Source organism: Sebastes fasciatus, chromosome 11 (genome assembly GCF_043250625.1).
Source record: "Sebastes fasciatus isolate fSebFas1 chromosome 11, fSebFas1.pri, whole genome shotgun sequence".
Taxonomy (NCBI): domain Eukaryota; kingdom Metazoa; phylum Chordata; class Actinopteri; order Perciformes; family Sebastidae; genus Sebastes; species Sebastes fasciatus.
Window position 1 is genome coordinate 22650501 of NC_133805.1, and position 27540 is coordinate 22678040.

At 40.5% G+C, this 27540-nt stretch overlaps 1 protein-coding gene across 4 annotated transcripts; it reads left to right on the forward strand.

Moving 5' to 3' along the window:
- The first annotated feature begins 1259 nt into the window (after positions 1-1259).
- mmp16b (matrix metallopeptidase 16b (membrane-inserted)) lies at positions 1260-26517 on the forward strand. 4 transcript variants are annotated; one of them, XM_074651622.1, is made up of 10 exons: positions 1260-1893; positions 5956-6104; positions 6718-6834; positions 8938-9242; positions 15355-15534; positions 15932-16149; positions 16242-16380; positions 17841-17991; positions 20729-20862; positions 22712-26517. In XM_074651622.1, exons 1-10 carry the CDS (start codon positions 1765-1767, stop codon positions 23071-23073), a joined length of 1884 nt encoding a protein of 627 aa, XP_074507723.1. In that variant the 5' UTR covers positions 1260-1764; the 3' UTR covers positions 23074-26517. The 4 variants fall into 4 exon arrangements, with proteins under 4 accessions (XP_074507723.1, XP_074507724.1, XP_074507725.1 ...); XM_074651623.1 differs by having other exon boundaries at positions 1269-1893; positions 20729-20844; XM_074651624.1 differs by having other exon boundaries at positions 1270-1893; positions 15355-15516.
- The last annotated feature ends 1023 nt before the right edge of the window (positions 26518-27540 follow it).

The window sequence follows — 27540 nt, forward strand, 5'->3', positions numbered from 1 at the left end:
TAAAGGGCATATAGGGCCGGTTTAAGGCATATAGGCGGTCGCCTAGGATGCCACATTCTGAGGGGAGCTGGTCGCCCTAAAAAAATAATAAATAATAATATATTTTTCAATGGGTAAAAAATTGAATTTAATGGGCACCCTTCCTCATTTTCTGCATTGAAACAATTGCAGCAAATGAAGAAAGAAAGAAAGAAAGAAAAAAGAAATACATTTTTCACCCCTGCAACTCTCTTTCTCACATTTTTTCATCTGCCCGGCCGCAATTATTTGTTAATAAAAGCGTAAATTGTAGTGAAACTGACTATTTATATTATAATAAAAAACGTTATTTGTGAAAATAAAAATCTTAATTTTTGTCTTAAAACTATTGTGTTAAACTGATGTGTGTTGCGGTTTACGGGGCCAGGGTTAGGGGCTCTGAGGGGGTTGGGGGTCCGAATCTGAATTTCACCTATAGGGTACCAAAAGGGCTAGAGCCGGCCCTGAGAGCATAATTACAACTAATGGCCAGCTTTTTGTCTTGATGTCTACCTGTGCATAAGCTAATCTTTCCTTTCTTTCTTTTATTCGGATCTCCATTAGCTGTGGCTGAAGCTCAGCTATTTATCCTGGAGTCCACTTAAATCACTTTGAACTGTTAGGCTTAATTTCAGTACATAATCACGTTACAATCTTTACCAACAATGACTACAATATCAAAAGCGACAGCAACAAAACACAACAATATTCAAGACACAACCCAACACACAACACAGGTCCTTGGTTCAAGTTAACACTATTCACAGAGTACAGAGGTAAATATGATTCATTAGTGGTTGGACCATAGCTTATTATGTCAAAATACAAAAACATACAAAAACAGAACAAGCAACAAATTATTTTACCATAAATATTAACAGGACTTTGTATTTATCCAACATTAAACCTTTTATGATTTGATGTTAGCTAAATATCAGCAGACACAGAGAGCTGTTCAGCTAGATGTTTTTTCAATAATATTTTAAATAGATTTTTGCTAATGATGACTAAGATCAGATAGTTGATTAATTCATCAATTATTGACAAAGTGCAGGATGTATTTTTTTTATTATTATAGTGTTACCAGGCAGTTTTGTGAGTGCACATAAAGGCATCATCAGCAGAGGAATGTATAGGCTATATAATCAGGCTTGGGGTTTACTATCAGGAATTTAAGATCAGACCATCTGACTGCACATGTGCATCAACCTGCACCAGATCCATGCATCTTTACGATGTAAAAAAAAAGGTGAAAGGTACACAGGCAGTCCTGAAGCATGGCATCGCATCTCTCTTCTCGTGCACTCAGCTCTCCTGAGCGGCGCTGCGCTCTGTGAGAGAAATCAAAGCGCAGGCGTGGAGTCGGGAGGGAGCCTGATATCTTTGCTGCAGACAGACTGTGGTGGCTGTTACTGTACTGTACATGGCCATTGATGCTGCTGGATAGATGTAGCCCCTCCTGATGTCAATAAGAATGGCGAGGCCAGCGGGTCTAACATGCCGCGTAATCTCTGCTTGACATCGGATCATTTTTGACGCCACCATCATCATCATCATCGGGATTTGATAGTGCAGAAGAAAAACGCGCGAGGGCCTTTTTTTTTTTTTTTTCCTCCTCCTCGTCTTCTTCATCTTTGCCTTTGACAGCTCGCCTGATGATGATTTCCATTTGACACAAGAGAGAGCAAAAGAAAAAGCAAGACGGGCGGCTTCTTCTAATAAACACTCGGGATAAAACAGGTCATTATGACCTTAGTATCCTCCAGTAAAAGAAAACCATCGGATTGCTTTTACGCGGCAGCTTTCTGCTTGCATTTTTTGCTTTGGGTTTCGTGTGCTGTGTCCGGAGAGGAGGATCATCAGTTCAGCGTTGAGGTAAGATAAACGGCCTTCATCCTCACTGCTTATCATAAAGGACCGAGCTCTCTCCTCCTCATCATCCTCATCATCAGCGTGAAAAAAACCCATATATATATGCATGCTTATCCGTGGGCACAATTACCATAATGCATAATAATAACATGGAGACATTGTAAGCCTATCAGGACAAGCTGCACGCACTGAAATATTCCCTCATTTGCAGTGTGAGAATAAAACAGAAGGATGCTCATTTTTATTACACTGCAGTCCACGAGCAGAGCTGATCCAGCTCCACTGATCCTAAAATGTGCAACCCAGATAAGAGAGAGGTCTATTTTAGCTGAGAGATGTCCTCCAGCATCATGCTTATATATATACTTGTGTGTGTGTGTGACAGGCCAACCAACATAAAGCCAGACATGCTTTGGCATGCACCACAGTGTTGGGAGGAGATTAAACATTTACAGACACAAGCTGCATAATAGGATTTTTTTTTTTTTTGGTACCTTATTAATTGATGTCATTTTCATCCTCCTCCCCTCCCACCACCACCACTCTGAAGAAATTAAATGCTGATGCTTACAGTCACACAAACACATCATTATTCAATTTTATGGCTCACTGGAATCTGCCTGGATATCTCTCTGAGATCTGTGTCTTTTTCAACACAAACACACTCACAGGAAAAACACGCCCACAGGAGAGATGGGAGGAAAAAAGAGAGGGATAAACAAGGCGTTTAGCTCAGCAGAAAGAGGGATGGAGGCAGAAGGGGGGGAGGGAGGGATGGATGGAGGAGAGAGTCAGATTAGCTAGCTGGAGCATATCTCATAGGCTGTGTGGTGATGGGGAGGCAGCTGGTTGGCGTGTGGACAGCTGTGGATAGCGTGGGCACCTCGTGGCCTCTCAAGCTTCAGGATTGAGTCTGGCAGTGATGATGCTTGGCCTCGCATCCCCATCCTCTGTTATCAAGCCGCACTCTGGCTTTGTAGGGCAAGAGGAGGCAGGGCCACAGTCCTGCACATGCACGCTGACCCGGCAGCCGCAAGACACAAACACTGACTAAGGTCACTAGGAGGGATTCAAATGCAAACAGCTGCACTGATGTGCCTCTGAGCAAACATACACAGACACATATAAACCGAAACCACTGCTGGATAAACAGCTTCTGCAAAACAATAGACTATTGACATGCAAATTCGGTGAACATTAAAGCTACTCAACATTTCATCCACACTGTAACAATATAGATATAACTACAGCAGCTCATTAGTTTGTTTTCTTGTGCTATTAAAAAAGTAGGGCTGTCAAAGTTAACGCGATAATAACACGTTAACGTAAATTTGTTTAAACGCGACTAATTTCTTTAATGCCGCTTGAAGCTTTTAGGTTGTAGCGGGCTCAGTTTGAAAGCTAGAGTGAAGATACAGGTATCATATGAAACTAGAAAGCCGAAGGAATCCATTGGTGCCATCCTGTCAGAATAGCTTGACGCGAAGCAGGCTAAATAACGCTATAAACTTTTGCCGAGGAAAAAACTGTCATGGCCATTTTCAAAGGGGTCCCTTGACCTCTGACCTGAAGATATGTGAATGAAAATTGGTTCTATGGGTACCCACGAATCTAATAGATAATAAGATAATCACATGCAGTTTTGGGGCAAGTCATAGTGAAGTCAGCACACTGACACACTGACAGCTGTTGTTCCCTGTTGGGCTGCAGTTTGCCATGTTATGATTTGAGCATATTTTTTATGCTAAATGCAGTACCTGTGAGGGTTTCTGGACAATATCTGTCATTGTTTTGTGTCGTTAACAGAGTTCCAATAATAACTATATACATATATTTGCATAAAGCAGCATATTTGCCCACTCCCATGTTGATAAGAGTATTCAATTTCATTAAATCACATATTAAATTTAATTTCAATCACTGTGCAATATCAATTTTCCACTTGTGCAATTGTGTTAATAGTCTGTTTGTTGGCAATACTGTATATATTGTTCCTGTTTTTAATATTTTCCCTTGTTTATATTGTTCCCATTTTTTATATTTACTTTTATTTAAATTGTTCATATTTTATATGTCTGTCTACTTTTGTTTTGCTTTTTTACTGTGTTGTATCTTGCTTTTTGTTTTTACTGATGCTTCTTGTTTTTGCACTATCCCCTTTGCTGCTGTACACTGCAAATTTCCCCACTGTGGGACTAATAAAGGAATATCTTCTCTTAAATACTTGACAAATCTCCCTTTAAGATATATTTTGAACAGATTAAAAATGGGTGATTAATTTGCAATTAATCACGATTAGCTATGAACAATCATGCGAGTAATCGTGATTAAGTACTTTAATCGATTGACAGCTCTATAACAAGATCTTACAGGAATGCTTAGTCAACTCACAGCCTTTTGTGAGATGCAGAATGAATAACCTGCAGCTATATTCGTGTTGATTTTTATTATGGGATTGGCCATTTAACTGGGAAAAACTGGGTAGGGTAACTAAACAAATAATACTTTGCCCTCATTAAACAGCTTCTGTTGTGCCTTTGAGCAAAGTAGCCCAACCACTGCAGTGGAGGAATGTCTGTGTTTGTACTAGACAGCCTCTCGGCATTAAGTGAAATATGAATGCTGAAATATATTGAACCAGTTACATGTGGGACCAAATCTAATCAAACACAAAATGAAGGAGATTCAAGTTCATAGCTGCAGCAAATGGGACTTTATAGCCTTTCACTTTTGACAGCTCAGGTTGATATATGTACATTGCAATAGATGATTAACTCATTTATTATCCGAACATTCTTGAAAAAATGCAAATGAACATCCTGGATGTGATTTCAGCTTACGGCCTTTTTGCGCACATCATCTCCTGCTCCATCTCCACGTCTTTCCTCCGGCTTTCTCTCTTCTGGGTTTTCTAATAAAAGGCAAAGAGTCTAAGAAAAGTCTTAAAGAGGACCTATTATGCTTTGGTGCTTTCCCCCCTTTACTTTAGTGTGTTATATAGTTTTTTGTGCATGTAAAAGGTCTGCAAAGTTACAAAGCCCAAAGTCCACGCCAAAGGGAGTTACTCTCCCCCATAGAAACACTGCTCGCCGTGATTGAAGCCCTGCCTTTTCTTCCGTAACGTGGTGATGTCACCATAGACTGTATATAAGAAGTGGATACAGTGACGTCACCAATTGGTTTGTGGACTGCTGTTTTGAAGCCTCAAGTTTGGCATTTTGGCCGTCGCATCTTGGTTATTTACAACCAGAAGTGACAATAGAGGGTGGAGCTAAGTACAACCAAACACTGAATAAGACGTTTTTTAGGCAACCAAAAATGTTATAATTAACTTTCATGAACTGAAAACACACTGTGAAAGGGTTAAAGTTGTAAGACGAAAACATGGACAACTTCCAGACTGGACAACGCCGTGGTAGCGACCTGTCAATCACAATGTAGCCACGCCCTAAAGCATACCCTGCTTTATCGTCTATTTGACTCTAAATGAGACCATAATTTACTAAATGAACATCATGTGTATTGAAGAAGACTTGAAACTAGCGATTGAGACCATAAACTCATGTTTACAATGTTTACTGAGGTAATAAATCAAGTGAGAAGTAGGGTCATTTTCTCATAGACTTCTATACAATCTGACTTCTTTTTGCAACCAGAGGAGTCGCCCCCTGCTGGATATTAGAAATAATGCAAGTTTAAGGCACTTCTGCATTGGCTTCAGTTTTCCCACTGGATGTCACCAGGTAATACATTTGCATAATACCTCACTAGCGGCTAGTTTGGCACGCCCTCAAACAAAGGTAATTGGAGCGGAGCTGGAGCGGAGTCCGAAGAGTTTGGTTCAGTTGATGAATCACAACTGAGTGGGCCAGCTGACCAATCAGAGCAGACTGGGCTTTTTGGGTGGGCAGGAGCTCAAACAGAGTGAAAAGAGGTGCTGCAGCACAGCAGAAAAATAAAGCGTTTTTTGAACATTGCAGCATTTAAACATGCTTAAGTAGAAATAGGTCCTCTTTAAAATCACAATATGAAGGCCTAAATCTTCTCCCTCTTCCCCCCTTGCAGGGATGGCTACAGAGGTATGGCTACCTTCCCCGCACAGAACCGGGAATGTCCGTCCTGCGCTCGGCCCAAACCATGCACTCAGCCATTGCTGCCATGCAGCGCGTCTATGGTCTCAATGTCACAGGGACACTGGATGAGAAAACCAAGGAGTGAGTATACACACAAGTACTAGTACAAACTACCAGCTGAGGTGCACATGTACTTTCACCATGCAGGCCATCAATGTCACATTAATGCAAATGCTCCGCTCATTCATTTAAAAAATGCAGAAGAAATGGCTATCAATATTTCAATGAATTAGCGAGGGACAGAAATAGAGATGTTCATTTCACCCCCCATCACCTCGTCTCTCTGAAACGACCTCAGGTGAAAGTTTTAACACTTTTCCTTCTTCTCATTTTGCATGATGATGCAGTGATATCACACTGAGGTGAGAATTTGCCTATTACAGTGTGTGTGTGTGTGTGTGTGTGTGTGTGTGTGTGTGTGTGTGTTCAGTACTTGTGATAATCTGATGTGGTATGAATGAGAAAACATGAAACTTGATTTCCACTCAACCCTCATTTAGAATTTAATCCCACACTTGAATCAATGACTGTAGTCTGGAGTAGTTTTAGTGCTATTTTGCTTCTTTATTTTGCTGCTGTCAGGAAGAGAACTGCTGAGTTCACTTCAGTGCTTTGTGTTGTCTTGCGATGGTGATTTTCCTCCCGACTTTTATTCAGCAAACTTGAGCTTCTCTTCTTCTTCTCTTCTTTAAAGTTGGATGCAAAAGCCTCGCTGTGGCGTTCCGGACAAATTCAAAAGTGCTGCGAGGTCACGGAAGCGGAGATACGCGCTGACAGGACAGAGGTGGCAGCGTGCACACATCACCTACAGGTGAGAGATAGTGGAGGCAGTTGTCATGGCGACCATTGAGCTTAGCGGCGCTTATTGTAGGTTTCAGATGTGCCAGTGTTCATTTTCTCAGCTCTCTGTCTCTCATCTCCTCCTCTTTTAACCACCTGGGATCACATGCTCCGTGTTGTCATAGAGACCGCGCAAATACGTCACATACGGGGGCAGACACGCACACAAATATCATCAACATCACACATTCAGATTCACACATAAATGCGCCCATGTGTGCTGTGAGTATGTTTACTTTCCAGGTTATAAATAGCTTGCTGGCAGAATGAAAAATGGGATCAGGCAGTTCTTAAATCCTCCTCGAATTTATTCTTTTCATAAAACAAAAACAATTTTAGCTGAGTAGCATGAAGATTGAAGGCTTTGCTCTCCCTCGTATAAAATCCTGAGTGTAAATTGTCCGTAATCTCAGCAGAAATATTCAAACTCTCATCTTATCTGGCCTGATTAAGCTCCAGCTTTTAATAGGTTCTGAGGAGGAACTGATAAACGGGTCTCTGGCACAACTGCAAATTGACAGGTTACAGCAGTAATAGACGATAACACTGTCAATTTATTCAAATCCTTCCTTTCCTCCACGAATTTGAATTGATGAGCCACCTCTCCTAATGGAATGTCAATCAGTGCTGAGCCAGTGCTGCTGCTGACTGCACTTTATTCACGAAAATGAGTGCAGAGAGAGGGAGAAGATTTCCCATTCCTCTCTGCCTGCTCGGGCCTGATAACGACTGCTGTGTTAAAAGTTCAGTAAAAGCTGCCGGGCTTGAAATAGTTGTGTCAGGTGCAACTTTTTTTTTAGTGTCTCCTCATTTTGAAAAGTAAAAAATGTTCACTCAAAATTAATGGGATAACGATGCACGGGGTTGCCTCGGTATATATTTTATTTCTGCTGCTGCTGAATGTTTTGTTCCCTGTAGTTTAAACTAATGTGTGACTGCTGCACCATCTGCATCCAAGGCTGCGTCCGTAGACGCATACTATGAACTACGTACTCAATATGTGTACTATCGTTCAACATACTTTTGTGTGAATAAACAGTAGTATGTATCTTTTCGGACGCACTGAACTGTAATAGAGTGCTCCAGTGATGATGTATTTTTGTTCCATTGGGTTTTGAATTATTGCAGAAAATAAGCTCTGTGGCAAACAAACGTTTCTGATACTTACACGTTTTGTTCCGTAAAATAATCTTCATAAATGAACACCACTTTTATGATTTTTGAAGCATGAATGCAATCGTCACAAGTAAAAAGCTAACGTTAGGCTATAAACGAACTACAGCATGGTCGATGAGGGCGAGTATACACAACGAGGCTGTAAAGGCAGACGAGTCGGCGTGATGACGTTTAGTAGTCTCATTTAGCCACTTGTTAGCAACCACCTTTTTAAAGACATATAAAGGCTTCAAAATACAAGAGTGGGATGTTTTACTGATGTATTTTATATCGTAGAACAAAACGTTAAAATCTCTAACACTTGTATTAACCACAGACCTTATTTCAGGCATCTAACTAAAAACCCATTGAAATAACCCATTGACTTCCAGACGAGGGAACCGGAAGTGCTAAAATGCTAACTCATTTCATATTTTAAAATTCATTCCTGCACCACTCTATTACCACGTCACTTCCTGAGAGCCTCCGTGGCGGATGGAGACGGGTAACCATGGTAACACGTGCCAACCTCATGTGACCAAACGATGATTTTTGAGAATCATAAAGTGTGAACGAATTTAAAAACTATATTCCACCTATAGCAAAGTGGCTGTCCGCCGTTGTCTGTTCTGAACGTTGTCATTACTGCCGCATTGCATTGTGGGATATTTATGCCGCCAAAGTGTACAGTGTTTGCATACTGTAATATTTCACGGTAAATAGTATGCAATTCGCGTACTATTGGTTTCGGACATACTAAAAAAATCTCACATACTGTTTTAGCGTATTAAATACCATGTTGGTATGGAATTTTTCACGACTATGAACACAAAGTGTAAACTACAACCTACAGGGCATTTTCTCAGCCTCTACCTCTCTGCAGCCTTTTCAAATCTGTTTGCTTTCTTTCCTCCCACAGCATAAAAAATGTCACACCAAAGGTGGGCGCCCGGGAGACTCACGATGCCATCCGGCGGGCGTTTGACGTGTGGCAGGGTGTGACTCCCCTACGCTTTGAGGCCGTTCCATACAGCGCGCTGGAGACTGGCAGGCGTGACGTGGACATCACCATCATCTTCGCTTCGGGTTTCCACGGTGACAGCTCACCCTTCGACGGGGAGGGGGGATTCCTAGCCCACGCCTATTTCCCGGGCCCAGGCATAGGAGGGGACACGCACTTTGACTCTGATGAGCCCTGGACCCTGGGGAACCCCAACCATGACGGTATGTGAAAGAAAACGTGGGTTTAAACCTAAATCTAGAGAGAGAGAGAATGAGGTGATGGTAAGAGGTAAGACAAGGCTACAAAGAGCCACAGATAAAGGAGTGAGGAAAGAAAAAGTAAGGAGAAGCTACAGCAGGAGAGAGGAAAGGATATTATAAAAAAAGAAGAGGTTAAGATTAGGGAAGAAAGTAGAGAAAGAAAAGTTGTTAAATGCAGAATGTTGGCAGGTAGGTAAACACGTAAAGGGGTGTGGAAGGAATGAGGAAAGATTTGAGAAACAGAAGAAAAGCGCAGTCATCAGGAGAGACAGATAAGGATGGATGGAAAGCAAAAACTGGAAATACAGATGGCTTGGCAGGAGGGCAATATAAGATGGTATCACAGGGCAGGGTATGAGGGATGCTTAACCAAAAACAAAGAACGCAGAGATGTCTTTTGATCGGGCTGTGTTCTGTAAAGACGCATCAACCCATCTGTCAGGATTTTGAGGGTGTTTTTTTCAGCATAATAAGCTCTTGAGATGATAGAACTCTCTGCTATTTTAAGACATTGGTTGCTGGCACATGATTATGGCTATTCTGTTTTTAGTGAATTTTGCTCAGTGGTTTGCTTCAAGAGAGGTGACAGAAGACAGAAAAGTGTATATCCATGCCATTACAAAATGTGAAAATAATGTGATATGATGTTATGTTATTGTAAGCACTTCCTTAGCACGCTATGGAGTGATATAAGCACAAGCGCTAGTGTGTAGGATTTGGCGGCATCTAGCGGTGAGGTTGCAGATTGCAACCAACTGAACCTTCTCCCGTGTTCCAAGCGTGTAGAAGACCTACGGTGGCTGACGAGAGCCAATGTTTGGTTTGTCCGTTCTGTGCTACTGTAGAAACATGGCTGTGTGAGGAGGAAGTGCTCCCTCTGTAGATATAAACGGCTCATTCTAAGCTAACGAAACAATGATTCTTAATTTTCAGGTGATTACACACTAAAGAAAACATACTTATTAATATTTTATTCTACTTCTGCCAATAGATCCCCCGAAATGCTACACCCTACCTTCAACCTAGGTACTTCTGAAGGAGGAGTAGAGGAATGAAAACATATGAACACCTGCTTAGATTACTCAGAACATACAACCGGCATTTATAAAACTGTTACACTAAACATAATATGGTTCCCTGTTCTTTTGGGATTTAAGCTGGGAAACTCACCATCTTTTCCTTGTCCCTTCAACCAGCTCAGGTTGAGGAGAAAAATAAACAAAACAAACAATTCAGAGTTCTGAAAAAATAACAAACCTAATGAAATAAAACCAATGTTCATCTACCTGGGTAGTGTGTTGTTTCCCTTTAAATGGAGAGTGGTGCGATCGCAGCACTTATCTGTATACGATGTGATGGAGATGGTGGAGAGAATCAGTCCTCTCGACTGGTGAGACGCTCCTCTGCACACCCGCTGTGCATCCTTGGCTCTTCTGTCGTATGTCCTCTGCTGGTCCGTAGTTTACCCAACGACCAGTCGCTTTCTCTCACAAATCATCAAGTGCAAAAAAAAAAACCCTGCATAAACAGGACAACATTTGGTTATTCTCTTCTAAATGAAAATATTACCAGATCTGGAACTAATATCACTCTAAAATCCAAATTAATGCTTTTGATTAAGTTTGGAAAAATAGCGTTGGGCTGTCATTGTATGGTATCAAAAATATAGATACAAAAATTCAGTAAACTTTGTTGTGTCCTCTCAGTCATATTATTGACTCATTTAATTTGAGAAATATTTGATTGACATGAATTGCATAGACCATTTCACAGTTGTAAACATAAACATTCCAAATGTGTCACAGCTTATTTCCTGTTGCAGTGTATGTGAATGACATTAGGTGACAGGAAGTAAACATGGACCCAAGCTGTTGCCTAGCGATGTAATTCCATTGAAACGATCTCTTCAATCATCATTAGGGATAGAGCCTACTTACCTTGGCGTCATCGTCATTGACATTGGCATGGGAATTTGTGTTTTTGGCTGTCTGACTGCACTCTTTGTGGGTTGTGATAGCCTGTTTATCTAACATTTTCTCTTTGGTTAGTTGATGCAGATATGAAGCTTTGTATGCTTATGATGTGTTTTCTATTGCACATGTAATGGTTTCATGCTTTTACAAGTGTTTCTCGAAGGGTTGTAATTTGGAATGGTTTTATTGAATTGGATGGATTTTTAAGTTGTGATCTGGCTGTAAAGTGTAAATCTGATCTGGCAACACTGTTCGAGATTACTATACATTCAATCCTCTTAGCTGCTGCACATGTAAACCCTGGTGCTAGCATACCACACAGCAACTTGACCAGCATTTTTCTAAATTCATTCTGACCTTAATTATATTTTAGCTTATTCATATATATAAATAGGAAAAGACTGGAAATAAACTCACCCTTATTATAGGCTATTTTGAGAGAGTTACATCATGTTATGTTATGTTATGTTATGTTATGTTATGTTATGTTATGTTATGTTATGTTTTGTTATGTTATGTTATGTTTTGTTATGTTATGTTATATTATGTTATGTTACATTACGTTCTATTACGTCACGTCACGTCACGTCACGTCACGTCACGTCACGTCACGTCACGTCACGTCACGTCACGTCACGTCACGTCACGTTACGTCATGTTACGTTATGTTATGTTATGTTATGTTATGTTATGTTATGTTACGTTACGTTACATTACGTTATGTTACGTTATGTTACGTTATGTTATGTTACGTTATTATAGGTATAGGCTATTAGGTTAAGTTAGGTTAGTTAGGATGGGTTACGTTACGTTACGTTACGTTACGTTACGTTACGTTACGTTACGTTACGTTACGTTACGTTACGTTACGTTACGTTACGTTACGTTACGTTACGTTACGTTACGTTACGTTACGTTACGTTACGTTACGTTACGTTACGTTACGTTACGTTACGTTACGTTACGTTACGTTACGTTGTTATGGGTATATTAAGTTAAGTTAGGTTAGTTAGTACAGGTTTAATTATATTATGTTATGATATATTATTATGGGTATATAAGTTTAGTTAGGTTAGTTAATATGGGTTTCATTATATTATGTTATGATATATTATCATGGGTATTAGTTTAAGCTCCGTTATTTACTGTGGGTTATATTATGTTCTGTTACATTATGTTATGTTACTTTATGTTCTGTTACGTTATGTTATGTTATTATGGGTATAGACTATTACGTTACGTTACGTTACGTTACGTTACGTTACGTTACGTTACGTTACGTTACGTTACGTTACGTTACGTTACATTACGTTAGGTTATTATGGGTATAATAGGTTAAGTTAGGTTAGTTAGTATGGGTTATATCATATTATGTTATGTTATGATATATTATTATGGGTTTATTAGGTTAAGTTTCGTTAGTTACTATGGGTTACATTATGTTATGTTATATTATCTTAAGTTATGTTAGTTAGTGTGGGTCATCTCATGTGATGTGATGTTATATTATGTTGTGGCGTGTTGTGTTATTTTGGATAATGTTATGATAGATCAAGTTACGTTACTGTGGATTATATTATAAAATATACTGTAACAGTGGCCCACATATCTTGTAATGTGGACCACCCTGCCAATGTGAATTCTAGCAGGGTGCGGCATCCCAGAGAGGGAGATGAGATGCCTTTCTTAGTCAAGCATCCACACAGACTTTAATTACCCTACCTACAGGGCGCCAGGCTTGTCAGAGCAGCACCAGGCTGCTCCGCTAATACCCATGTGCCATACGCTTACATTCTATCCTCCCATTAGTGGAAGAGGAGGGTAACGGCTCACATTGTGTTTGTTCTGGGAAACTGCTTGCCACCCATCAGCTCCCCTCCCTCTACCTCTCTCTTTTGTTCTCTTACTCCAATGGTAATTGTCTCAGACTCCCAAGTCAAATTCATGTTCACCCTTGCGCAGTGTCCCATGGTTATCCATGTGGAGTGCTGAGGCTGCTTCTGAAAAGCTCCTGTCTCTGCTTATGTGTCTGGGAAGCTGTGCAACCTTTAATGGGCTTTCACAGCGATGTAATTGTAAATGTTGCATGTTGACATGTGCGCTAATGGTAGCTCGGACCTGTCTCCTGGGAGTCTTTATGGGACATTTTTGGTTTGATGGAAGAGGCCGGTTGTGTTAGATAAATGGGGGAGGGGGAGGTGTAACCTTTTAGCTGCTGGCTGAGGGTCAGTGGTTGGTCTGCGCAGTGCTGCTGGCAGGAGTGGATATCATGTTTTAAAGGGCAACAATCTCCTGGGGACAGCTTCGGTCACAAGCTGTACATAAATGGTATACTTCTCTCTAAATCAGGTTGACACTATGAGCTGAGTGCTGACCATAGACACTGACTGTGCCATTTTTCTTGTTTTATTTGTCTGTGTGTGTTTGAATGTGATACGAACTAGACCCACAATGTTTCCTCTTGCTATGCCGACATTGGTATGTGTTCAGGTGCGTTATATGAATGTTTGTATTTTCACTGTTCTCTGGCGCCCTGGGCAGCAACGTGAGTGTGTGTCCCTCTGTGAGCTGTGACTCACATGGTGCGTATCTTCTCTTATGGAGTAAAAAAAAAAGGAAAAGTGCCCTTTCATTTACCTCCAATAATCTAAATAAAAGATTAAAAGTTGAGAGAGCTGAGAGCTGCAAGTAATGATTATTTGCATTGTTAATCAACCTGTTATTTGTCAATTATGTGTTTAGTGGTTTGTCTATAAAATGTCAAAGAATTGCTCAGTTGTGTCCAACCAACAGTCCAAAAGCCAATGGTAGTCAATTCACCAACCCGGTCTCACAGGAAGACGTATAAATGACACGACATTACACAGACATTTTGTGCGTCATGAGGACGCATGTTAGGCTTTTCGCATGTCGTGTTTGTATGCCACGCAACAAAACTACAGCAGTCAGGTTTAGGCAAAAAAACACTTAGTTAGGTTTAGGAAAAACACCATGATTGGGCTTAAAATAAGTACGTAAACAACGTAATATAAACGTAACATAAATACGGAAAACATGTCACAAATGTCACTAATGTAACTTAGAAAACAAAACAGCGGTCTCCTGGTTAAAAGGAGCGTTTACATTGCAGTCAGTACAGACTACATGGCGTACAAATTACACACCTTACGTAAGAAAGGCGTTCTTAGTACATGCTAAATGCCTTGCACATTATCGTCCCATTAATACGCCTTTTCGTGCTGCAATTTATAATGACATACCGTAAACCTGAGAAAGAAGCAAATTCTCATATGTAAGAGCCTGGAACAAACAAATATTTCACATTCTCTGCTTGATAAATGTCTTAAATGGTTAACTGATGATCAAACTTGTTGTTGGTTTATTTTCTGGTTGATTCTGACTAATAAAAGTAGTCACTACAAGACATGAGAGGAGCTTGAACTTATTGTGCCTACGCTACGTATGCTCCCACATGTCTCATCTTCCCATCTCTTGGAATGATTCCACATTTTAGCCAAGAGCTCAGCTTCAGTGGGAAAACAATAATTTATGAAATATACAGTTGGCTATATAAAGTAGATGCTCAGTAATTGTAAAAAAAACACGATGTCCATATTAACTTATTTCTTAGTGATGTGTTTGTTTATCACTGTCTCTTAACTGTGTTAATGAGTGTGCCTGTGCATGGGTGTGTTTTCTTCTTCTTCTTCATCACGGCACACATAGAGTCACATTCATTCTTATCCACCTCTTATTAAGTACTGTATGTACTGTACTGTATGCCATATAGATCTTTTCATTGCCACTCTGTTGCTAGGGCAACAGTTTTGGTCCAAGATTACTTCCTGTCAGCTACTGCATTAACAATGGGACATACAAAGGGGCCCATTTAAAATCTTTATGTTGTCAAGTTTGAAAAGGTCTATTCCACCCACACTGCCATCAGTTACAATGGATATTTGCACCTCCGCCTCCATAGAAACCAGTTGTTTGCAGCTTCAGCGACAAAAGGAAAAGACCCCACATGCCCATATGTATGTGTGAAAGAATATGATGGGAGGGTTTTTGCATTAACAATGCCGTCTTCCCCCACTCTCCAGGTAACGACCTGTTCTTGGTTGCGGTGCATGAGCTGGGCCACGCCCTCGGCCTGGAACACTCCAACGACCCCACCGCCATCATGGCTCCTTTCTACCAGTACATGGACACAGAGAACTTCAAACTACCTCACGATGACCTGCAGGGCATCCAGAAAATCTATGGTAACCCTCTGGTCTATGGTAACCCTTCCATACGTTAGTACCTCTAAACAAAGACACATAACTATGTTTTCTGTAAATTCTAGCAGCTAGAAAGTAATTATTTAGAGCAATGTTACATATGCATTATATTGTTCCAGCACTTTTTTGAAGCCATATTACAAAGTAATATTAATACTGAAACCCTGCAATGACTTAGTCACTATTGCTGCTGCACCATTCAGTCATATTGGGTTGATTGCCAGTAAGCAGCATTTGTCAGCTGTTAAAGAGCACAGCCAACAGCTAAGCAACATGAGTCATCTAACAACTCATCTGTGCCAATATTAAAAGGTGCATTGATCAGAAAACTTATTAAATGTCTCAATGTGGACAAAAATATAGTTCAATCTTACAAATACTGAATTTGTATTTTTAGGTCCACCAGATAGAGCACCGCAGCCTACCAGGCCCCCTCCCACGGTCCCTCCTCCTCGCTTCCACCCTCCCTCAGACCCCCGTAAGCATGACCGCCATGCCAGACCCCATCGCCCTCCGCAGGGGGCCAAGCCCTCCAACCCCAACTCCAAACCCAACATCTGCGATGGAGGCTTCAACACCCTGGCCATCCTCCGGCAGGAGCTTTTTGTGTTCAAGGTAGAGTAGATCATCAGCTTGAGTGAACACGGCTGCTGGGTTTAAAGCAGTTTGGGATGATGATGATGATTCTACCATATCTGTTTCTATAGGACCAGTGGTTTTGGAGGGTACGAGACAACTCAGTAGTCCCTGGCTACCCCATGCAGATCAACTACTTCTGGAAAGGCCTGCCTCCCAAAATTGATGCCGTGTATGAAAATAGCGAAGGGAAGTTCGTCTTTTTCAAAGGTAATAAAAGCAAAAGAATTTTCATTTTTTTCAGTTCTTTAATTTATTAAAGGTAGCCTGTGGAATATTTGGCCACCAGTGGTGCTATAGAGCAACGTTTTTACGAGTGGGTACCCGTTTTGTTAATATTCTGCAAATGCACTATGATGCACGACGTGATGCGCATTTCTGTCACTGGTTTCACACTATTTTGCTGCTTGTTAATTGGTGGTAACACACCAAGAAATGTAGCAATGCACCAACAAAGGAGAAAGAAGGAGACTGCCAGCTAGCAAACATGGATGTAAACATAACGCAGGATTTAAAATATTTGATACAAAACAGCTTTGCAAATGTTTTATGAGGAAGGAAATGCATTCAACATAATTTGTTAGACACACAATGCATTTTGGTGAAAACACTGAATGTAAACATAACTTTTGTGTGTTTACAAGAAAATTCTACATGGCACCTTTAATTTAAAAAAAATAAATAAAGGTACAGTGTGTAGGATTTGGCGACATCTAGTGTTGCAACTGAAGACCCCTCTGCTCACTCCACCTTTCCGAGTGTAAAACCGTGATAACGCCGTTCGCCTCGCTCATCCTTACCATAATAACACTACCTAAGAGCAACAGAAGTCAGACGGAGGCTGGCGGTACCACGGTTTTGCACTCTGCGGCTCACGTTACCACAGTTTCACGAGCCTGTCAGAGAACTACGGTGGCCTTCAGGTAAATAAATCAAGTCAATTCACAAAAATTTGAAAAAGTCTCTAACAAAATAAAAATAGATTTTTATACCACAATAATGTAAAAAATGACAAAAAATAACAATTTTGTTGCATACCACTACAAGTGAATGTGTCTATGTAACCGTAATCTTTTATCATATAGCGACTGAGCGGGTGACTCTGAGGTTGATTTGCGTTGTGTACGGTAACAGAACGGGTGCAGGTCCAGTACAGCCATCCGTCCATCAGGCAGATTAACATGACATCTGTCACCCAGTGGGATCAGAGTGCCTCATGCTTTATTTATTCATTCAAGGGGACTTAACTGCATGTTTGTGTGTGTGTATGTGAGCGTCTAGCTACTTACTGCAAGCACACCACCACAGCAGCTCTCCTCACTCTGCCTGAGGCACTTATGATCAAACTGAATTAAATGCAACAATAGCTTCAATAAAACTGAAAACAACAAGTCCCGGCGGAGTTGCCTTCAGAGCATCATCTTGCTGTTTATTGTATTATAGATAACACTGCATAGATTTTCTGCTGTGCAGATATTTTGTAAACGAGGTGATACATCTGACCTTTGAAATCATGTGAATAGAAATGAACAGACTCACTGGGAAAAAAAAACACACGCAGAAGTCTTGAATGAGCTGGCAGTGTTTTTGTCTGGTGCGATTTTTGAGGTCATCTTTATGATAATGTCTTTTTTGTCCCAGAGCCTCCTAACTTGGTGTGTGTATTTTAGGAAACCGTTTCTGGGTCTTCAAGGACACAACTCTCCAGCCTTCGTACCCTCAGGACATCTCGCTGTTCGGGAGCGGCATGCCCACTCAGAGTATCGAGACAGCTGTCTGGTGGGAGGATGTCGCCAAAACCTACTTCTTCAAAGGAGACAGGTCTGTGTGGAGCGATTACTAGCACTGTTATGAGGTTAAGTAGTTGGGTTGGAAACTTTCAGAGCAAACAAAGTACTATGAGGACCATCCATGGCTGAAATCTTTATTAAACCCTCATCCTACCAACGGGGGTCCCTGCAGACCCCAGAGATATACTCTGGAGATATACTTTTTGTCATATCTCACAAGTGCTTTATTCTATCATTCCAATTTTTAATGACTTTGTCAATCAATTTGTTCTTAATGACTTCATGCCTTTGTTTTCTGTATCTGTTTTAGTTAGTGCTTTTTAAAAAGACCAATGTATTTGGGTCCTAGGGGACCCTAGAGTCAAAAGCACCATATTGCAGCCTATGCAGTTAAAATATTTTAAATAGAATAGATACTGTAGATAAAATGTTTGCCGTGGGTCCTAATTTAAAGTGTCACACACCATCGGGGGGGTAGTGACACTCTGTCAGTCATTGCGAAGGAGAGACACACAGATGCAGCAGACACAGACTTCCTCATGTGCTCTGTCTATTTTTGTTTTACACAATATGCAAATTAACTGTAACTTTCGGAAAATAAAAATCATCTGTTGTTTTTTTCTTCAGATGACATTAATTACTAATAACTAATAATGTTTTGAGAAGAAATACGTTAACATTTTGCTGTGATGGTTGTGTAATACCATTGTGTTACCAAATGGTATACACAAGTATAATACAGTATGCTGAGGAGTGGATCCTACAAACAAAGGAAAAAAAATATGAAGTATTTGTCAGCTCCTTCCATTCTGTTCCTCTTTATCAGTGCAGTTTGTCTATGTTTGAAACATTTAATGATTTTTGGGATTGTTTCCTATGAAATATTTAATAATCTTGCAGGTTTATTGATCAGTGCATCTTCTATTTTGGCATAGATTAGCTGGCATCCCTGACGCTCTGTAAACTGTCACATGTTGCTGTGACAGCGCAGATTGCTTATGTAGATGTACAATGTGTAGGAGTTGGCGACATCTAGTGGTGTGGTTGCAGATTGCAACCAATTGCTCTGCTCACTCCTCCATTTCCAAGACTGTGGTAATGTGAACCGCCGAGTGCAAAACGGTGGTAACGCCATTCACCTCGCTCAGAGGCCATCCTAACCATACTGTAATAACACTACTTCAGGAGCAACGGAAGTCAGATGGCGGCTTACACCAAAGAAAACACAGTTATGAATATTATATTCCATTTCTGCTAATAGATCCTCCGAAATGTTACACACTGTTCCTTTAAGGACTGAAAAATGCTGCTTATAGACATTCAACCCATTATGACCCAGCGTTACAGCAACATTTGTGATTGTGATTACGTTACTTCAGGGTTTGAGTCTTTTTTCTGTAAAGTAGTTATATTATTTGGTTTACTGGAATGCATCTATTGATTTATTTGTGGTTGTAGTTAGTTACTTCAAGATGGAAGTGAACTGAAAACGGAGTTTTTCCAAAACAACCGAATCAGAGAATGTGTTGTTTATCTATGTCCGTTGCAAGGGTCTTAAAGTTTGAGAGTATGCCAGCGTGACTCACATGTTTGTTCAGCTGTCATGATAAATCATATCCTAAGAGGTCAGAGGACCCATGGTGAAAGTTGACAAAATGCTTTGTCATGATACTGTCATCCCTCAACCTGCTGCTGCACATCATGACAAACAGAGCGTTCTGTCCATCGTCTCAAACATGATTTCATCTCTCTCTCTCTGTCTCGGTGACAGGGTGGTGTTTGTTCTAATTCAAAGAAATGACGCTGTTGTGTAGCAAGATTTATGTGTGTGGGCGCCAGTGTATGAACAGCAGATCAATCACAACAACCGCTGAAACAAATTTTCCAGGCAGATAAACAGTATGGATGATGGATTGACCGCTTTCTCTGGTCATGTCTGGTCATCAAGTCAGTCGCAGATCTTTAAATGGTCAGATTGAGTTGTTTTTTTTTCTTTGAAGACTGGCTGCAGACTGTCACTGTAAACACAGTGTGTAGAAGACCAGCACTATGCCATGATACAACTTTGATAATGTATTCTTCCTGGTCTTAAAAGCTGCATTATAGTTATAGTATAGGCAACCCGGTCTCACAGGAAGGCGTAATATAGCATAACAAAAACGTGTATTTATCTTTGTGTTCAAAAACATTAAGGTTCACTTTCACTTTTTTTAAGACAAAACACAATCCTTTTCCCTAAACTAAAGTGTTTTTGTTGGCTAAACCTAAAGAAGCTGTTTTTGTTTGTGTTCAAAATGTAACATTTCATTCAGTTTTACAACATCTGTTAGATCGTGTTCCTTTTCAATTCAATTTATTTTTATATAGCATCAAATCATAACAGAAGTTTTCTCGAGACGCTTTTCATTTAGAGCAGGTCTAGACCGTCCTCTATAATTTAGAGACTCAACAAGAGATCCCCCATGAGCATGCACTCTTATGCGACAATGTCAGGGAAAAACTTCCCATTTAGCGGGTAGAAACCTTTGGCAGATCCGGCTCTGGGTGGCGGCCAACTGCCTCGACCTTTGCCTTTTAAGTTTTGCTTTCACCTTTACAACATAGTGGGTGTAGCAGGCCCCTACTGACCCACATTTATGATTCTTATAAAGACTGATAACGCACATTTAATGAGCTGATAACACGACGACCCAGATCAGCACACTGTTACTGCAGGGTCAGGTGTCACTGACTGACTGTATACTGTATTTCTGTCTGTCCTGTTGTAGGTACTGGAGGTACAATGAGGACATGAGGACCATGGATCCAGGTTACCCCAAACCCATCACCATCTGGAAGGGCATCCCTGACTCTCCTCAGGGGGCTTTTGTGGATAAGGCCAACGGTATGGCAGCTTTGAATAGTCAGTGAAGCTAAGTAGTTTTACACCATCACATAACCATTGTTTGTAAGACACAGTGATATTTATAAAAAATCAACCTTCACTTACTGTAGAGAGATCTCATTTGTTTGGTAAATGTGTTGCTATAGTTTTAGTCCTGACTGCAACAACATGACAGAGTGAAAACAGGAAGTTGATCGAACATTATCTGTTTTCTGGTTTCATATCCAGATTTTCTATGTAAATATTTAAACCAGTGTAAATTGTGTGTTTAAAACACTTATTAGAGGTCAGAGCATCTGCACACAATACGTCTTTATAGCAAGTGTAAAAGGAGAGTGATAAACAATGGAAGAAAGGAACACTGCGGTTGAAATACACTACGCTAGAGCTGCAGCACTTATTCATTGATCCAAAGCAAATGCATCGTTAACGATTTTGATAAACAGTTAATCGTTTGAGTCATTTTTTTCAAGCAAAAATTTCAAATATTTGCTGGTGGCGGTTTCTTAAATATGAGTATTTGCTGCTTGTTTCAATATATGATAGCAAATTCGATATTTTTTGATGTTTCATAGACTAAACGATTAATATGAATGAATGAAAATAATCATTAGTTGCAGCTCTACATGCCTTTTAAAGCAGTTCAGATCAGCAATACACAACATTTCTGCAAGAAGGATTTTGGAATAATTAGTTCTTCTTTTACTTTAAGGGACTCTGACGCATAATCAGAATTTAATTTGTGTTCTCTTCCTGTTTTTCTCTCAACTAAGATTTTCAGAGTTGTGCTTTTCTGTGAAATTCTGTAGAAAACCTGAAAGACTAGCCTTATTTCTAAGCAACCAAAAGCATACAGCAGGTTATGAATCGTTTTCTGTTGAGAGACTTTAACATATAGTCACTGATTTGGCCAGCAGTGTAACATAATTGTGACTGGCCCTGGTGCAAACCCAAACACAAGGGCACGCCTGTGCGCTCACACATGTACACACACAACCACTCCAGACAATTACAAAGCAGACAATTGCTATGCCACCATGGAGAGGCTCACCATGCAACTCCCATACTGCAAACCAGCCTCTAATCAGCACCACAGAGTGCCAAATTTATCAACGCTAAATCAACAGCCTGCCCTGGACCCAAATGTTATCACAGACACAGATTACAGTAGGTGCAACATATGAGATGCAACAATTACAGTGCTATAGATTTAAATCCCTGATCCCACCCCATAATAACAAAAACAAACCAGTACTCACCCATTAGAAGTTTATCCTACAGGTATTGTGCTATCCGTAAAGTCATTAACAACACTGCTTAAGAACCATGTCCTTTTTTTATTGGAATGTCCTGGCTGTGAGGGACGCAGCGCAATGTGGCACGCTGTTTTGAGCTGTAGCCTACTTTTGTCAGACGCCCAGCTGTTTCTATTTATTCCTGTCGCTCGCCTCGAAAAATCGCCTCAATGAACCAGGAGCGGCTGATTAGTGAAGTTGAAATGAGGAGTTATTTATACGATACCTCATCATTTCACTACAAAACTCTTAATAAGGTGGCAGCTGGCTGCAGGGCGATCGCAAGAGAGCTGATAGTTTCCTACTGCTCTTGGCTATATTGTATAATTTCCAGTAAATATCACAATATTAAACGTGTGTTTTCTGTTTAAAAAGAACAAACTAAATGGTTACGTCTCCAGTCAGAACTCGAGCTCACAGCTGATAGGTAGCCTACATGGTTTGCTTACATGATGTCACAGAAGTGCATTATATATCGAATTCAGTGTGGACACGGTGTTGGATGGTAATTTTTGGGTCCTGGCACAATGTATAGAAGTGACATTGTTGTGTCCCACAATACCTCTCTCCAGGTTTCACCTACTTTTACAAGGGAAAGGAGTACTGGAAGTTCAACAACCAGCTGCTTCGCGTGGAACCCGGCTACCCGAGGTCCATCCTGAGGGACTTCATGGGCTGCGACGGTCTACCTGCCGACCCCGACTGGGACTGGAACCCCCCGGCGGTGGAGGAACGCCACTACGACAACGGCGACGTGGACGTCGTCATCAAACTGGACAGCGCGGGGGGCACGGAGAAAGCGGTGGCCATCGCCATCCCCTGCGTCCTGGCGCTGTGCATGATGGTCCTCCTCTACACCGTTTTCCAGTTCAGGAGGAAGAGCACGCAGCGCCACATACTGTACTGCAAGCGCTCCATGCAGGAGTGGGTCTGAGGGACTGTTATCGCACTGTATAGGGAGGGGTGTGAAGCTCTGATAGACGTCTAGTTATTACTTGAAGCCCTAAGTACAGTAATTGGAAGCACTGTAAAGGGTGCAGTACATGAGGATTGCCATGTTGGCAGATTTTAAAACTGCTTGAACTTGTAACAAGCTGCAAGGAAGCGAAACGATCAGCAGAACTCAAGCGAAGACAGTGAGGGAGCCACATCTCCTGTGTCCAACTAATATGTATGTATCTGCTTTGACTTTTTTTCTGTATCTTGGAATGAACTCAATTAAGTGAGACAGAGTTAAGCTACTGTAAGTGGGACCTTTGTCTATCCTCGTCTCTGCACGCCGCTTAAAAAGCCCCTAGCACTAACTTCAGTGGACAAATTAGATATAGGCTCCTACTTTACTTTCATTTCTTAATTAAATCGCTCTGAGCTGTGCTTCTTTTTTCTTTTCTTTTTTTCATTTACGGTCCCTGTAAAAGATTATTCATTGTGTGGAGGACTGATACACAAACCAAATATGACCTTTTCTTCCAAAGAGGATTACTGCTCGATGTTGTTTTTTGATGGGATGTTTTTCCTCCATGGATCGAAACATTGTGTGGCATCATACTCACATTTTCTTTTCGCCATTGGTATTCACATCCACCCGTCTGCTCTGTAATCTGTGGGGATAGGAAGCAGCCGTTAGTAAGAGCTAGGAACTCAAGACTGTTGTGGCAGTGTATCTCCAAAACGGGGGCCAAAAACCTCTCTGCAATATTTATGAGACTGCCTTAATCACAGATTGCTTAAACTCCCTTCTCTTTCTCTCTGCTTCTCTGGTGTGGGAGCTGGATACTCGAGTGACACAGTAGGAATACAAACAGTGTATAAATGCATTCATTACTGCCCATAATGCAACTTCAGAAGCATGTAGTAGGACAGTTTGATCCACAATGGGTTCATTGCTCTTGAAAATGTGCTAAGCAGTGCTAAATACCTGATGGCAAGCAGGCTATCAGCTTTCATTTACTGCCTCACCGGAGGGTACGAGAGAGAAAGGGAAGGTTAGTTGTGTGCGCGTGTTTGTGAGCGTATGTGTGAGTGTGTGAAAGAGACAGTGATTAGCCACACGATATATGTACTGTACTGTATTGTCAACAGCTAACAAATCATGCTTCCCTTTTTTTCCTGCCAAGTTTGGACACTAATACTCCAAACAGTGTCAGTCAATGCATTTTAAAACAGCTTTTTTTTCAACTTTTGTACAAGGTTTGTAAGTTTACATAATATTTCACATAGCAAAAAGGACACAGAGAGGTAAAAACTACATGTACCCATTTTTAAAATGATACAGTATTTCTCATTAAAAGAAGTCATCATCACTGCATCTCTAGTCATCACAGGCCTTGTTTCAGTGGCTCCATCTTCTCGCTAAGTTATTGCAAATAGTTTTTTTGAGGAAATGCAAAGTGAAGCAACTGTTGTAAAGAAACTTATTGATGTCTGAATTCTGGATGTCAGGATAAAAAAAAGTTCAACCGATTTAACCTGTGTGTTCAATAATGGAACCAGGTAGTTTTATGCACTGTAATTGTACTTATTGAAAAACTATACTTATGTTATATTAACAAATTACTAATAAATGTTTATAAAACTAACATTGGAATTAACTAACAGGCATATCGGAAAAACCAAAACTTAATCTGATGACAAATATTCCACGTATATATCTTGATCTATGATGTCGTATATATTTATGACGTCATACGTGAACCATAATATGTTTCAAAGAGTTTAATCAGCTGACTATGAGACACAATTTAGTGATATAAAGCAAAACAAAACTCTCTCGGAGGTGAGATGGAGCTAAACTGAGCAGGAGCTTTTTTCTGTCCCTGTGTATTGTATTAAAAATGCAATACACAGCATATGAAATATATCGTCTCGCAATTGCCTTCGATTGCTGCCATACATGTAACAATGTGGTTGTGCGGTGTAGCGTTTCTCAGTTTGCCGGATGACCTGTCTGTGAGCATTCATGATGTGATTTCTTTTTCTTTTTTTTAAAATATATTTGTGCTCCTTGATTTTGTTACTCTTTTACTTGAAATGGTCATCAACATCAACTGTACAGGATACATAATCTTCCGTTAATATCAAGGTAATGCCATTTTATGCCATATCACAGAAGGAATTAAGTGATTTTAAAATGTCTATAATCTATGAATCATCTAAAGAAGGGTAAAAGTGGTTGGATCTCGGTTTAGATGGTGGTTTTATCTTATCATCATTCGTAAGGGATAAAAACCTACATATGTAAGGGCAATGCATGCCGTTGTTAAACTAAGATGTCATTCTTTCAAGGATCATTCGGACGCTCTTGTGCTTATTCAGTCTCTCCCATGATGGTTAAACGAAGTGACTGATCAGCATTGCAGGTTTCTGTTGGATGCCGTTGACAGATCCAAACTGTCATCTTTTATAAAACCGTGTGAAACTACTAGCTTCCAGCCGGTCCTCCCTGTTCCAATCTTCAGGCGATTGTCAAACTGATGAAAGAAAATGAACACGTTTTAAAGGCAGGAACATCTTTGCTGTCCTAAAGCAGTGTTGAATCGCAGCGGCCACTGTAATTTAAGGTGGAGGCAAAAACCTTTGGCTCAGTGTTGTGTGTGATGTCTTATCAGTTTGTGTGTTTGTGGCGAGGGTGTGACGGCTCCAGCGAGAGTGAATTAAAGACGGCCGGCGAGGCGAGTCGGTACTGTATTTATCGCCACATTTATTCCTCTGTGCTCAGCACCTCAAATCTTGCATTGCATTGTACTGAGGGCAAGAAGCTGTCAATAAAGTGGGTTTAAAATGCAATGTTTTTTTTTTCTATACAAATAATCCTCCTTCTTCTGTTACTGCCTCAACAACAAATAATTCATCTGGTGCGAATGCTTTTCCATCTCTCAGAGGTAAATCACTAACTTGAAAAGGTTACATATTTAAAATGCTCTTTTTAACACTTAAATCACTTGAAATACCTGACATTTTAGATGTGGACTAAGTGTAAGCGGGAAGTGTCAATTCTCTGACCTGTCCTTGTTTATCTCCAGACTCCTCAGAGCTTTTTTTTTTCGTCTGCCTTGACACACGCTGCTAAGCATTAGGGCTAATTTGGAGCGTCGTTAAAGGAAGTAGATGGGGCCGATTAGACAGCAGTCGATACACCAGAGAGGCGAGGGTGCGGAAGAGACGGGGAGCATTTTGCAATCATTGCAGTCAAGATCTTATACACAGATTCATGCAGTATATACTCCAAGGCATAGTGTATGAGAAGTAAACATATTGCATAATATGTACATAAAGACAAGAGTGTATATTGTCTGCTTGGGAGTATTTTGTTTTTAAGCCATTCATTCCATGGATAAAGAAAATGCTGTGTGTTGTAAATAAAACAAGTGCATAATGAGTGTCTCCTCGTATCATGCTCTCACACACACACATGTTTTATAGCTCATCACCGCCAGTAATCTTCTCCAGCAAAGTGGCAGCCTGAAGATGCACTACAATAAGCCAGTTAAGATGCAACTTTGAAGAAGTATTTATTCAGGAAACTTGGATGAAAGAGGACCTGTTATGCTTTTGTGTTTTTTCCCCTTTCCTTTAGTGTGTTATTTAGTTTTTTTGTGCATTTCAAAAGTCTGCAAAGTTACAAAGTCCAAAGTCCACGCCAAAAAGAGTTACTCTCCCCCACAGAAACACTGCTGCTGAACTGCCTGACATACTTGAAGTCCCGCCTTTTTCTTCCGTAGCATGGTGATGTCACCAAGTTACACATTTGCATAATACCTTCAAAGCGGCTAGTTTGGAACGCCCTCATACAAAGATAGCTAGAGATAGGTCCTCTTTAAAGTTCAGCACAAAAAAAATTAGAAGGAGGCTATATTTACCGTTATCAAGCAGCACAAACAATACAATTCAATCATTTTTCTGAAGGTCTTAATCTTAGAAAGACAGGAAATACAGTAAGGAAACTACAGATAGATCCTTGATATTGATATCTGCATAATGGACAGCTCAGTGTGAAGGACCCATTATTCGTTGCTGCATGTTGCTGGTTCCTTTGATGGGCATATTGCAGATCTCTCTGTAGCTTTTAGCCAGGGTCGTGTGTAGAGGGTAACACCTAAATTACGAAAACAACCTATCCTAACCTTAACCATTCAAGGTCAATGCCTATAACCTTAACGATCTTGAAAGAGTTTCGCAATTTGTGCTTTACCTTCTACACCTTAAGCCAATTTAGTCCACTTCCCTTTTGAGAGCAGTGACTGTGAAGATTCTTAGTCATTAAAGACATGGTATGGAAGTGCTACTAAATGTTGCTGACTGCTTTCATCCATACACATTTAAAACATGAATTATTGATCAAAAAAGAGAGATTTCTTAAACATAATTAAATAAATGAGCTCTGTCTCTGTTTGTGATATCG